We start from the raw sequence: 15,491 nt of genomic DNA, 5'->3' as shown, positions 1-15,491 counted from the left end.
ATACCAGGTATCACAGCACAGGTTATGCCAGGTACAGAACACTGGATATAGGTAATACCAGGTATCACAGCCCAGGTTATGCCAGGTACAGAACACTGGATATAGGTAATACCAGGTATCACAGCACAGGTTATGCCAGGTACAGAACACTGGATATAGGTAATACCAGGTATCACAGCACAGGTTATGCCAGGTACAGAACACTGGATATAGGTAATACCAGGTATCACAGCACAGGTAATACAGCACGGGACACAGATGTTACCAGATTGAAATAGCACAGGGCACAGGTAATACCAGTAAAAATAGCACAGGACACAAATAATACAGGTTACATAGCACAAATCACAGATAATACATGTCTGTAGGTTGGAGAAATTCTTTATGGCACTATATAGTAGACATCCCAAATTTTACAGTATGGTTAATGTGAAGAGTGCAGCAGCTGGTTATAATTTGACTGTTGTGCTCTGAACACTGAGTAGCTGTGAGTATGACAGTAGATGGGCACCAGGACTGCGACAGTGACTTCTTCCAGCAGTGAGAACAGGTCGGGCGGCGGGCCGCTTGACATAGGCTGCCAGAACGGTTTGCACTGCTGCTCCATCCATAGCTATGAACTTCGCATGACAGGAAGCATGAATCGTGCACAGCTAATGTGGACACAGCACAGGAGATAAGGTTAGAGACTGACATTACTCCATTACGGCCTGTTTCATGCTACAATACATTGCGCACAAGCAAATACAAAAGCTGGAATTATCAGAATCACTTCAAACAAATGATTGTACAATCCGTTCATTCCATTGATGTCAGTGGCACGTGCCTTTTTACACAAGGAAATGCACTGCCAACGAGCAATTATTTTTTTGTCCTACTAAAAGATATTCTAAAAAAGAAAAAAAACTAGTATATATTCGTTTGTGGTTGTCAGTGACAAGCAGGAGTCAGAGAAAGAGTTAACAGCTTCTTTATGTTTAACTAAACAGCAGTAATTCTCCACACAGGGAGCATGGGGGAAACAATAAGTGGTGGGTAACACTAAAACGTTAATGACAACAGGGTAATGGCAGAGGGTCAAGTAACAAGATTACTTATCAGCCTCTGGATCCTGGATGATGGAGGCTGGAAAATCCCATGATGGTGCCGTAGGTGACGCAAGAAGTCTCTAAGCCGGTCCTGGAGGCAAGTAAAGCACTGCCTCTGTGCGGCGGTGAAGTATCTGGGTCTTCCTGCACGTGATCTCCTGATCTTGGTATGGGATGCTGTCCGCTAGCAAGTACATAGCACCGCAGGTGAAATAAACTGTCTGGGGAAGCAGGCCACAGCCTCACTCCTGCATTCAGCTTGCACCGCAGGATCGGTACTGTGCGGTGCATCTGCAGTTGTCAGCGATACAGTGTGGCAAGCGGTATTGGGGTCAGAGGGAAGAGTGGGAGAGTTCCCTACAGATGCAATGTCTGTCTGAGCGGGGACCGTAGTCAGTTTACGCAGCCCTGTCAATAAGCATTGAACAGCGGAGAGGGAGCCAACCTTCTCTTGTCGCACACGCTGGGTATCCGCCAAAAGCCCCATTTTCCCATGCTAAATCTCTTTTATCTCCGACCCACCCCCATCAGTCAGGTGCTGCTCCAGTCAGAAACTCTTTACCCCGGCAACAATGGTGGCAGCCCCGACAGTTCCGGCCCTGACACGCAAGAGGGACCACTAGCCTGGTCCATCTTCCTACAGTCTTACTGGACATGTTTGTACTCAGGAACGATCAGTAGATTATCACCTTGTGTAAAAGACCCATAACTTTCAGGAAGATACTTAATGGGGTTGTCCAGTACTTTTGTAACATAGTAACATAGTAACATAGTTAGTAAGGCCGAAAAAAGACATTTGTCCATCCAGTTCAGCCTATATTCCATCATAATAAATCCCCAGATCTACGTCCTTCTACAGAACCTAATAATTGTATGATACAATATTGTTCTGCTCCAGGAAGACATCCAGGCCTCTCTTGAACCCCTCGACTGAGTTCGCCATCACCACCTCCTCAGGCAAGCAATTCCAGATTCTCACTGCCCTAACAGTAAAGAATCCTCTTCTATGTTGGTGGAAAAACCTTCTCTCCTCCAGACGCAAAGAATGCCCCCTTGTGCCCGTCACCTTCCTTGGTATAAACAGATCCTCAGCGAGATATTTGTATTGTCCCCTTATATACTTATACATGGTTATTAGATCGCCCCTCAGTCGTCTTTTTTCTAGACTAAATAATCCTAATTTCGCTAATGTATCTGGGTATTGTAGTTCTCCCATCCCCTTTATTAATTTTGTTGCCCTCCTTTGTACTCTCTCTAGTTCCATTATATCCTTCCTGAGCACCGGTGCCCAAAACTGGACATAGTACTCCATGTGCGGTCTAACTAGGGATTTGTACAGAGGCAGTATAATGCTCTCATCATGTGTATCCAGACCTCTTTTAATGCACCCCATGATCCTGTTTGCCTTGGCAGCTGCTGCCTGGCACTGGCTGCTCCAGGTAAGTTTATCATTAACTAGGATCCCCAAGTCCTTCTCCCTGTCAGATTTACCCAGTGGTTTCCCATTCAGTGTGTAATGGTGATATTGATTCCTTCTTCCCATGTGTATAACCTTACATTTATCATTGTTAAACCTCATCTGCCACCTTTCAGCCCAAGTTTCCAACTTATCCAGATCCATCTGTAGCAGAATTGATGGCCTATCCTCAGAATAGAGCAATATCAGATCTGTTGGGGCGCATTATATGGCATGCCCATGATAAGCTGTTACCGGTGCCAACGGTGAATTTGATCAGTTATGGAGTGAAACATCACAGCTCTAACAACTGTATAATGGCCACAGTGGGGTACTGTAGATCCACAATATTCGTTCAAATATGGGTATATGTACAGTACCTGGTCGCAACCACTTCACAATTGACTGTACCGTGCAGCTCTGCAACTAGTCACATCTGGCAACCAGTCAGCATGGGGGAACAGCTAATCAAAAGGGGTGCCAGATGTCACACCACCACCAATCTGATATTGATGACTCATACTAAAAATAAGCCATCAATATAAAAATACTGGACAACCAGTTAAATAAAACTAGTGAAAAAAATATGTGAATGTACTGATAAAATGTCTTGGTTGTGCAAACAAAGCTGTCTTCAAACCATTTTTACATACATCATCACATGCAGTGAAAGTAAACTGGTTTCAGACAGTTGATTTCGTATTAAAGTCAAGAACGTCCTCCATATTTGTATATAAATCTGACTAGCAAATGCAGATATGTTTCCATGAATTCAACTAATTTTGGAAAACCCCTTAAATGTCTCCCATACTATCTCCAATAAAGCAATAATCTGTAGTTTCCTTGTTTTCTTGCAGAATATGATGTGAAGGATTTTGGTGATCTGCATTTTCCTGAGTTACCCAATGATGAACCATTTCAAAACGTGAAAAACCCCAGAACTGTTGGCCAAGCTACTGAGAAGGTTGCTAATACAGTTGCTGACGTCAAGAAGACAGGCAGAGTGTGCCTGACCCTCGGCGGGGACCACAGGTCTGACTTTGTTGGATTTTTAATATATTAACTTAAATGATTTGACTTGGAAAACAATATTATTCATCTTAAGGCAACTGCAAATTTAGTGCAAAGTTGTGTTAAAAAAAAATGAAAAAAGTTCTGATGCCCAGCATAAATCAGAGAGTAGTAATGTGCCTCACAGCTCCTTCTACAAGCACTACATCTTACAACTACACCAAGATTCTAAAATAGACCGCTTATAGTTGTCCTTAATGATTAACCCAGGAAGAGTGATGATTTAGCATATTAATCTGATTTCCCTTAGTCCCGTCAGCAGCACAACCGATGGGGACATTCTCTGCCCCGAGAGCTCATTGGACAGGTGGAAAATTTAATTGCCACCTGAACAAAACAAAAGGTGTTCCAATCTCCGCTGCCCTTTGCGTATTGCAAATTTTTATTAAAATATTATCTGTAGGGAGCCATGTGCTGCCAACGGGACTGAAGGAAAACAGATGTATGTTCTAAATAATCACTTCCATTACATTTCTTACAGCAGCCCAACATATATAGATATAGCAAGTAAATTCCCGGGGAGGGACTTACTGCACAGATCTCAAAAATTGACAAAGGCAATTGTTTCTGTAAATTTTTAAACAAAGTCTTACATCGAGGAAAGAAAATTAGCAGGAGGGGCCAAGAAACCAGTAGCTTAGTGCAATACTTGAGGATGGGACTCTAGACCTCAAGACTCTTACTAAATTTCTAAAATGTACCGTAAGTCTAGAACTTCTGTTTTTCACAGAAATTAATCTCTCTCCTATATATCACACATACATACAGTATATACTCTATATATGGATATATATATATACAGTATATATATTTATATAACGTCTCTCAAATGTTGCCTTTACACATATGGCTTATTACAAGTTTCACAACTTTATTTGTATGCGTATATACTATATATATATATATATATATATATATATATATATATATAAATATGCAGTTTATACAAAGGAAACAGAATTATATGGTGTTCGAGGGTCAATTTCCACCTGTCCTATCACCTCGCTGGGCGGATGATATTTGTTGTGCTGCTATAAGAGAAATGTAAGATAAGCAGTTCCTCTGGCACATTCATAAGCAATCTATCACATGATGTTTCAACAGCAGTACTTTAGTCACACATGGACTAGATGTCCCAAATGAGAAGATTGTGACATTCTGATTGTTTACCCATATCTTTTGTTTGTGCTGATGCAGCTTGGCAGTTGGGACCATCGCAGGTCATGCTAAGGTTCACCCTGATCTGTGTGTAGTTTGGGTGGATGCCCATGCCGACATCAACACTCCATCAACATCACCCAGTGGCAACCTTCATGGACAGCCTGTCTCTTTCCTAATAAAAGAACTGCAAAACAAGGTGAACAATGACTTTGGTGCGACCATTATGTCCTAGTTTTCAAGTAACTGAACTGATAGAAGTTTACCTAGCTTAGTTTTTACATCCCCATCCTTTTGAAAACAAATTATATATTCATTATCATCACTTAGGGTTGTTGTACCCAACAACTGGTGCAGCCTCTCCCGGTACAGAATTCAGACTTCTATGCTAACAATACAAATGGTATAACAACGTACTGTAATAAATCTGACTAGAGATGATCTAATTGGCCAAGTCAGTGGATTCAAGCTACTGGAAAGGTTCTTGCTACTGCCTTATACCTGTCTAAATGTCTAACACCTGTTCTAATTTGTAGGCCCAGTGGGACATCGTTCTGGGCCTGCAAATCACGAGATATATCCAGTTTGCATGGATCCCGTCCGGTGGCCACCGACTATTGTTGTTGCTGGACCAGGGTCCAACGTATTGACTTGCTCATCTCTAGATTAAATTCTAGTTTCTCCAATATTTTGTGTTAATTTAAAAATAATTGAGGTTTAAAATGAGACCCATAGATCATTTTTGTTCTCTTGTCAGTATCCTGTGCAGAAAGATACCATTATTTTACCATTCTGTGCCAGATATATGATATTGTTGGACTACTGGATGCTGAATGTAAACTTTTTACTGTACAAGAAGCCGTTTAGCAGAATAAATTTTAGGTTTTATTAATTGGCTTAAATTCTTACTAAATATTTGTCTCGTAGGTCCCAGACATCCCAGGATTTTCTTGGGTGAGACCATGTTTGTCTGCTAAAGACATAGTCTACATAGGATTGAGAGATGTGGATCCTGGAGAGCAGTAAGTTCATCTTCATGTCAGAACATTCAGATTCTTGAAATACTTTCTCTATTTAGTAATATTTGACAGCTAATATACATAGGATCTACATTTACATACCTGTTCAAAATCCAGAATTATTGTTAGAAAAAATTCTTTCTGTTAGAAAAAATTGCTCACTGCCCCATTGAATAACATTGATCTGAGTGCAGTCCGTTTTTTCAACGGATAGCGATCAGACTGAAAATATGGTGGTGTGAACTAGCCATAAGACCAGCATGCAAAGTGCCAGTATTAATGAATTGGGACTGATCGGTCAGGATGTTTTTGTAAAATAGATAGGCGATTGATGATATCATGGCAGCAATTGCTTATACACAAATCACAAAATGCAGTAATAGTTTCATATGATTATTTATCTTCTTAAGGCAAATTAGCCTTTCATTTTCCATTTCTGAGACATGATATTTTACAATGCAAGCTTTGACAATCGTGTTTATTCACCCTGGGTGCGCAAAAGTTTTTATGGCAACCCCAGCGCTAATAACATTTACATTTCGAATTCAAGGAGAGAACTAAAACAAGAAGTATATCAGAAAATATCAATCATTACAGTTTAAAGTATCATGAGCTACAGTATTGTAAATACAGCACCCATTCACATGTTCCATTTGTGTTTTGTGGCGTAGGTTACCACTCTTTACATACTTAGTAATTGGTCAAGTGAAGTCTTGCTGTACAAAACGCTCCCTCTCCATGATGCACAGACTTGCCAGAACACGTTACTAGACTAAAGAAAATAAAGGAGGAAATGGCAACAAATAATATACATAGAGGGTACCATAGCAAAAAAAATACTACTAACAAATCGAATTGCCTTACGTTAGTGACCGAATACAGAATTTATTTTCTTTATTTCATATTTCGCATTTCCTTCGTCCCTTTAGCAGTAAATGGGGAAAATAGCCGAATATTAACCATTAATATCCAGAAAAGAAAAATAAACCACAGCAACTCAAAGTGTGACATGCGATAACGTACTTGTGTTTTTTCATAGTTTGATTCTGAAGACATTGGGTATAAAGGCCTATTCCATGTCGGATGTGGATAGACTGACAATTAACAGAGTGATGGATGAAACTATTGAATACTTAGTGGGAAAGTAAGTATGCAAATAATGACTAGGTGGAAAAATTAATCATTTCAAACGTTTCGTCAAGCAATTAAACCAAGTCAAGGTCTGTGTTAAAGAAATGATATATAGCCTCCAATGAACTGGTCCAGCTTGAATCGAGTTAGGGATACTTCATATTCCAGACAAAAAAGTTTACTTTGAGTATTTGGGGTTTAACCCATTCATGGCCTTGGCATTTTCCATTTTTGAATTTTTGTTTTTCACTCCCCTTCTACCCAGAGACATAACTTTTTTATTTTTCCAACAATATGTCGTGTGAGGGCTTGTTTTTTGGAACAGCACAATTGATTTTACCATATAGTGTACTGGAAATTAGGAAAAAAATTCCAAGTGTGTTAAATTTGCAAAAAAGTGCAATTCACCCCTCCCCCCCCAAAAAAAAAAAATGTTACCATGTTGTCTTCTGTAAATGGTAAAACTGACCTGCCATGATGATTCTCCAGGTCATTACAAGTTCATAGACACCAAACATGTCTAGGTTCTTTGTTAAGTGGTGAAAAGTAGTCGGGGGACAGTAATTTCGACAGAAGGCAGACATCTAGTAGACTTCAGCACTTTTTAATGTTGGCTATTGCATTGACCAGCAGATAAAAACTACTGTGACTATTTCTCAAGTGAATGCTGGAATCTCTTTTGCACCTATATACAAGAAGAATTGTATATTATATAAAAGATGCACAACCAGATATAAAGTAAAAGGACAAAATTGGAATAAGATAACATTTAGTCGATGCTAGTTACCTTGGCTACTTTCCTTGGCAACGTAATTTATGAACCAGACAGTCCCTGATACATCGTAGATATAGCTCTGTGTTTTTGCGATGAGACATTTTACATGACCTAAAGATGAAATGTTATTTATTTTATATCTGGGTGTGCATACTAAATCAAGGGCAAGCTATGCATGAATTCCCTCTTGAATGTGTATTACAATTGTTATGATTACATCTTTTACCTTTTCGCCATTATAAAACATTAACAATTCTTTTTTCCATCTGTTAAGGAAGAAAAGACCAATCCATTTAAGTTTTGATATAGATGGTCTGGACCCCAGCGTGGCACCCGCTACTGGAACACCTGTCCATGGTGGACTGACTTACAGGGAGGGCATGTACATTACAGAACAAGTTTATAACACAGGTAAACTAATCGCTCTGCTCTCATTGGTTGCAACTGGCAGAATAGATATATTTTTTATTTTGCAAAGATTTGATGAAGTCAAAAACATCAGATTATATTGTTCTCCAACCTGTGACTCCTCAGCTGCTACAGGACTACGGCTCCCACCAGCATTCACTGACTGCTGTGGGGTTTGCAAATCCATGGGGCCAATTCAACTCTCTCTCATTTAAAATCCCTGCAGAGATGGGGCACTTGGAAAGAGTTGGCCCAGCAAGGGCCATATTTTCCATTAAGTACTGGCGGTCTGGTGTTTAGGGTAGCAGATTGTTTAAAGGTTTTTTACATTCTCATTTTCATCGTACATCCCCAGAAAGTGGGAAGGGTAGTATACACGCAGCACGTCAGTACCAAGATGTATAGAGACATTAAAATACAAGCCTCCTTCATTGAGCCCACTCCATATACAGTAAGTGCCGGCTGTTCTATATAGTAAGCTCCAGTCTTTGCTGTTTGCCACTTAAAGAGGATTACCATTTTCTGTTGTTAGTGCAGTTTTCTACCCAAACTGAATTGACCTTCTGTCCAGAAAATGGCTGCTGATATAGGAGCATGTGACCAGTTTAGTCCATCAGCCTCCTCAATTTGCAATATACTACCCATGGGAAAATGTTTTTTCTATTGGAGGATGCTGATGGACAGGTCTGGTCACATGCTCCTCCACCAGCAGCCATTTATGGACAGAAGTGTTGGTCAGTTTGTGAGGAAAACTTATGTCTGCGTTTGAGTGGTTCGATCCTGGGGTGTCTATTTTGACGCCATCATCCTCCACCCTTCCCATAACACAATCAGCAACTTTAAGGTTGGTTTCCTGCATCTGAGAACAGTCAGTGATTACTTACCCCAAAGTCTCCTCAACCGAATTTGTTAACCTCATAGATGTCGAATATGGGTCAGGAATACCGCAGTCAGTCTGTGCATTGCCAGTTTTACATGGTTGTGTAATACTGGCATTAGCCTGAATCATCAATAGTGGTACAAGCACCAATAATGCCGAGGGAAGCATAAGATTTAAATACAGACCTGTGCCCAAGTCTGGTTGGTATCAATTAGAGATGAACGAAGATCGTCGGCTCCCTCCTTATTTGGCAAGCTATAGCGCTTTCCGAAGAAGCTGCATTGGAAACCTGGGTACCTGGAGCGCTCCCGATAATCAGGTGTTCGGTGCGGCAGTTGCATGTGTCATGAGTTTGTGACAGTCCCAATGCATGCATGGAGAGCCTGTTTGTTGTGACTGTCACACAGCCGCGACACATGCAGTTGTGGCTCAGAACAGCTGATTATCGGGAGCGCTCCAGGTATCCGGGATCCTGATGCAGCTTCTTTGCTAAGAGCTATAGCTTGCTGAATAAGGATTGAGCTGACGAGGTTCGCTCACCTCTAGTATCAATTTCTTTGCTACTGTGTTATGAGAACCTGTATAAGACTCCAATCTGTTTTATATAAGTTCTCGCTATCCAGTACCAAACACAGTGATACTAATCAGGGCTAGGCACCCTTTTATCCATGTGTCCCATAGTGACTGCAATGCTACCTCTATGGAAAGCAATCCGTAGCCACATTAAACTGCATTTATATGTAAATTATAATTTCACTCATGGGTTAAAGAGGTTTAATCAGCATCTATCATATTCCCTCCCACTCGGTCTTAAAATAAACCAGAATGGATATGTAATGTCAGCATTGGAAAAAGTGGCATGGGAGGCCATTTGCATGATATCTGGAAAGCTTTTGGTGTAGGGCTCCGTACATCCATACTGTGCCTCTGATTTTACGATGTGTTGGATAGAGCTAATTACCGCAAAGGTTTTTTCTAAAAAAGAAAATAGAGTTTTGTGAAACTGACTTAACATGAAACTAAATTATGAAAATGTATTTAATTCAGGTTTATTGTCTGCCGTGGATATGATGGAAGTCAACCCATCTCGTGGGGAAACAGAAGGCGATACTCAGCTGACTGTGAACACCGCACTCAATATGATATTATCCTGCTTTGGAAAAGCACGGGAAGGATTTCACGCATCAACACTTTACCTTCCAGATATCAGCTAGACCTTTAACCATCCGCTACTTTCACATTATACGCTAATCACTTTCTGCTTACAAATCAATAAGAAGCATCCAAGATGAAGCACAGATTGCATACTGATAGACTTTAGCTGAAACGCTGATGTGAAACCATAGCGCGGCATATTTCAACATCATGGCAATTATTATATTCATTTTTGAAAATTGACTGCATAAACTGGAAGAATACGCATGTTCACCTTTCAGCACTATTTTACTTGGCTTATATGTGGAGATTTAACATACTTAAGGATTTGAGTAAATGCATCATTATACTTTTGCATCTCTCCTGAGTTACCTTGCTTCTACAACAGGGATATAGAGAATGAAGTCGGAGCAGTACCGCAATAAGACATCTTAATGTCCTCAGTAGTTAAAGTGAATTATACCCTCCCCAACCTTAAGCAACCGAGAGTGATAATGATTGGGTTATTAGTATTAGAGGGATTAATAGGAACATTTCAGAGAGCCAAGTATTGGTTGTCCATCGTTTTACACACATCCTCAAGCTCCAGCGCTGTGCTCCATATCTAGGCTTGGAGGACTGAAAGTTAGGCTACCTCCTTGTGAATTTTTACATGCATAAGAGATGGACTATTTTTTTCTCATGTGTTATCCATATTGCATCTGTGTTTTTTTTTTGTATCCATTTTTAAAAACTGAAGGAGGCACACTGTAGGTAAGCTGAACTTTTGTCTACCCATTGACTTGACAATGGATCATTGAAAAACAGATGGAACGCTGAAGTCCAAAGTTTGTCTTCCATGTCTACCCGTTTTATACAGATCTTTGTATGGCAGAGTCTGATGTGCAAAATGGATGAGAATAGGAAATACTCTTTGTCCCAGGGATCAGTTTTTAAAACAGAAATATGTATGAATCAATGAAACTCTATGGTTCTGTTTGCTGTCCAAGAAAACAATTGACTACACTCAGATGTGTCACATGGGTGTGTGATTGTAGCCTAAGTGCCAGGAATGCGGTGACTTATAGGTTACTTTCGCACAATATTTTGCAAGACCATTAGACAAAGAAAAAGACTAGAGTGGAAAATGGGAGCACACAAATAAATCCTTTATTGTAATCATCACAAACAACATTAAAAACACCAAAGTTCTAAGCTTGAGCGACCCCATCTTCCAGATATAAACGACATACAATAAAAACAATATAAAGGGTGAGACCAAAGACAAATCATATAATTAACCAACGTAGTAAATAATTCCCACAAGAAGAGCTAAAAAGAAGGGATCCAACATGGTAGAATATGTACCGAGCCAACTGCTGCAACCGGACGTTTATAACAAACATAGGCAGAAAGTCAGTCTAAGTTAGCCATGGTAACCCCTTAACATATAAAAAAAAGTCAGGGGCATATGTAGCACATAGCCTTATTTACAATAAAGATTATACAACGACATTGATATTCCAAATGGCCAAGATAATGAAAAGCCACATATAAAATAGAGATGGACCCTAAAATGTAAAGCTTAGGTTATCCATTGGGGTGGGATGCCTGGATCCCATGTGTATTTCCCTGTGTGGTTAGAATTCTTTTAGAGTATAGTGATTCTCTTTTCTTGATGTTTGTCATACTATGCAGTCCCATAGTTCTTTATGCTTTTCTGAGAACACTATTTTGCACCAGAATTTGAAAAAAAATTTGTAGGTCCAAAACACAGAAGGTGTGCAAGCCTTTAAAGTTTTTTTCTCTGTATTTTCCCATAAATATTCATGCATAATTAGGAGCAGAATACTGCTGCGTGAAATTGTCCTTACATAAAGACAGGTTTGCACAACAATACAACTTATTCACACACCCTGCTCCTCTACTTTGGACTGGGGGCATCAGGGACATTCCAAAAAGAAGTCTTCTAAACAATGCACTGTTTTACCATGTGAATACCAATTTGCATACACCATACCTTCAAACCCTGCTAATGCATTTGCATCACAAGCAGTGCTAATGACTCCTTCATCAAAGTCGATAATTAACACAACTCCTTAGACTTTGAAATAAATTAATACACCTGGATCCATTAAACCTAAAGGCTCCAGAGAACTAAATAAATAGAAATTGCAAACCACAAGCCAAACGTACAGATCCCCAACCAAAAATGACAGACATGAGACCAAACCATGAGACCTAAAGTAAAACAGATCCCAAAAAGAAAACCCTTAAATACATTCAGACTTTGACGAGACAATCATACAGATCCCAGACTAAACCCATAAATTAATAGATACCCTTTACACACAGCAACTTACATCGGGGCTCTCTCCTTTTCCTCCAGCTCTGTCCTCTTGAATTCAGGTCCTGCACAAATATGGTCTTGTGGCCATATGGTGGTAAAATATAATTGTCCATACCTTGGACCAGCCTAAAATTTGAGGTGTATGGGGGTACAGTAAGGATACTTGCACTTTTTTGGATTCTGTATTACAATTCTGTAGAACTTAGAGACTGTACAACGTAATTTAACCTTGGGTAAGGCTTTATTCACTCATCAGTATTTCTACGCCAAAACCAGGAGTGGCTCCTTAACGCAAAAGAGGTTTCAAACTTTCAATTATAGTTTCTCTCCAAGTTCCATACTTGCTTTTGGCATACAAATACTGATGCAAAATGCCGACCAAATACGGACGTGTGAATAAGTCTTAAAGGGCAAAATCCATGAGAAATTATTAATTCATTTGGGATTGTGATGTGGATTTTTAGACTAGCTTCAAGCTGGGAGGGCGCTTGGTTTTTATATACAGTACCTGAAGTAAAGAAGTCACTTAACAGAAAGCAATAAAGCAAACAGAACTACAGCACGCTCTGCACATACAGGAGTGCCGTAATATTTCATGTCTGAGGTGTGAAGAATTGTGAATGCTGCTCTTAGCTATAACACATGCATAACATAAATGCAACCCACAGCCAAAATGATATCTGTAAACCAAATGGTGTTTAAAGGTGAATTTTTACCGGAATTTACTTTGTAAGTGGCTTAAAACCTAACCATTTTCTGTCTATGTCGGTTTAAATGTCTCTCTTATTTGTATGTGTTTGTTAATATAGATCAGATTAAATATTTACTTTTAAAAAATTTTCTCATGTTATGCTGCCTTATTTTCATCAGCGATCTAACAGGTCTAGTGCCCTCAAAAGACTGAAGTAAAATGGGTTAAATCTGCACTGCTGGCAAATAAGGATTGTGAGGCATGGAAAATCCAGGAATGCAGGTTCTTAGTCAAAGGGTTTTAAAGTGACACACTTCTTCATCAGTTCAAACCATGGTGGTGTTTGAATCTATATGCAAATGAGGCTAGAAAATGGTCAGACTCCAACTGATCAACAAGTTATCACCTGAACTGTGAATAAGTAATGAACGGTTTTGGCCAGACAATGCCTTTAACTCCTAAATGATCTTTAGACTGTTAGGGTACCGTCACATTATACGATTTACCTACGATCACGACCAGCGATATGACCTGGCCGTGATCGTAGGTAAATCATAGTGTGGTCGCTGGGGAGCTGTCACACAGACAGCTCTCCAGCGACCAACGATGCCGAGGTCCCTGGGTAACCAGGGTAAACATCGGGTAACTAAGCGCAGGACCGCGCTTAGTTACCCGATGTTTACCCTGGTTACAAGCGTTAAACTAAAAAAAAACAAACAGCACATACTTACATCTGGTGTCCGTCACGTCCCTTGCAGTCTCTGCTTCCCGCACTGTGACTGCCGGCCGTAAAGTGAAAGTGAAAGCACAGCCGCTGTGCTCTGCTTTCACTTTACGGCCGGCAGTCACAGTGCTGGAAGCAAAGACGGCAAGGGACCTGACGGACACCAGAATGTAAGTATGTGCTGTTTGTTTTTTTTTAGTTTAACGCTTGTAACCAGGGTAAACATCGGGTAACTAAGCGCGGTCCTGCGCTTAGTTACCCGATGTTTACCCTGGTTACAAGCTAACGCATCGCTGGATCGCATCGCTAGATCGCTAGATCGGTGTCACACACACCGATCTAGCAATGACAGCGGGAGATCCAGCGATGAAAGAAAGTTCTAAACGATCTGCTACGACGTACGATTCTCAGCAGGATCCCTGATCGCTGCTGCGTGTCAGACACAGCGATATCGTAACGATATCGCTGGAACGTCACGAATCGTACCGTCGTAGCGATCGAAATGTTATAGTGTGACGGTACCCTTAAACACAAAATAAAATGGCCCATATCTCTGGGCTTCTTTAAAGACCCTTATTCCAAAGAGCCATAAAACATTTAATAAGAATAAGGCCGTCGTCACATTAGAGAGTTTTACGGACGTGTGAGAGGCGCAAAAACTACGCATTGCACACGGACCAATGATTCTCTATGGGGCAGCTCCTATCTGCCGTATATTTCTCAGCTGTATTTTATGTGTGTAGAAAATCGCAGCATGCTGCATTTGTCTGCCAATGAAAGTCTATGGGGGCGAGAAAAATATGGATTACACACGGACCAACAGTGTGACTTGCGAGAAATATGCAGCGGTGTTCTAGAGAAAAGCCGGCAATTCAGTGCGGTGTACAGTAAAATCACACTGACAGGTTAGAATAGATAGAATAAATGTCTACACATAGTATAGGTATATATATATATATATATATATATATATATGTCATTGAGACACATATATATATATATATTTATATATTTATATTTAATACAGCGCTAGATAGCATAAAAGCCGGTAATTCAATTGCCGGCTTTTGCTATCTCCTTATCAAACCCGACATGATAGGAGACATGGTTTACATACAGTAAACCATTTCATATCCTTTTTTTTTTGCATATTCCTCATTACTAATGTTAGTAGTGTGTGTGCAAAATTTTGTGGCTCTAGCTGTTTACATAAAGGGTTAATTCACAGAAAAAACTGGTGTGGGCTCCCGCGCAATTTTCTCCGTCAGAGTAGTAAAGCCAGTGACTGAGGGCAGATATTAATAGCCTGGAGAGGGTCCATGGTTATTGGCCCCCCCTGGCTAAAAACATCTGCCCCCAGCCACCCCAGAAAAGGCACATCTGGAAGATGCGCCTATTCTGGCACTTGGCCACTCTCTTCCCACTCCCGTGTAGCGGTGGGATATGGGGTAATGAAGGGTTTATGTCACCTTGCTATTGTAAGGTGACATTAAGCCAGATTGATAATGGAGAGGCGTCAATAAGACACCTATCCATTATTAATCCAATAGTAGTAAATGGTTAATAAAACACACACACATTAGGAAAATGTATTTTATTGAAATAA

General features: G+C 40.2%; 1 protein-coding gene across 1 annotated transcript in view; it reads left to right on the top strand.

The window, feature by feature from the left end:
* The window catches only part of ARG1 (arginase 1), a 28,036-nt gene extending 14,728 nt beyond the window's left edge, over positions 1-13,308 (top strand). Inside the window, exons 3-8 of the mRNA XM_069726019.1 lie at positions 3,402-3,576; positions 4,813-4,972; positions 5,701-5,795; positions 6,832-6,936; positions 7,973-8,109; positions 10,034-13,308. Of these exons, the coding sequence (XP_069582120.1) occupies positions 3,402-3,576; positions 4,813-4,972; positions 5,701-5,795; positions 6,832-6,936; positions 7,973-8,109; positions 10,034-10,200 (839 nt within the window). The 3' untranslated portion in view covers positions 10,201-13,308. The remainder of the gene's footprint in view (positions 1-3,401; positions 3,577-4,812; positions 4,973-5,700; positions 5,796-6,831; positions 6,937-7,972; positions 8,110-10,033) is intronic.
* The last annotated feature ends 2,183 nt before the right edge of the window (positions 13,309-15,491 follow it).

The sequence above is a fragment of the Ranitomeya imitator genome, chromosome 5, assembly GCF_032444005.1.
Source record: "Ranitomeya imitator isolate aRanImi1 chromosome 5, aRanImi1.pri, whole genome shotgun sequence".
NCBI classification, from domain to species: domain Eukaryota; kingdom Metazoa; phylum Chordata; class Amphibia; order Anura; family Dendrobatidae; genus Ranitomeya; species Ranitomeya imitator.
Note: the sequence above shows the minus strand (reverse complement) of the source record. Positions and strands in the feature narration are given on the sequence as shown.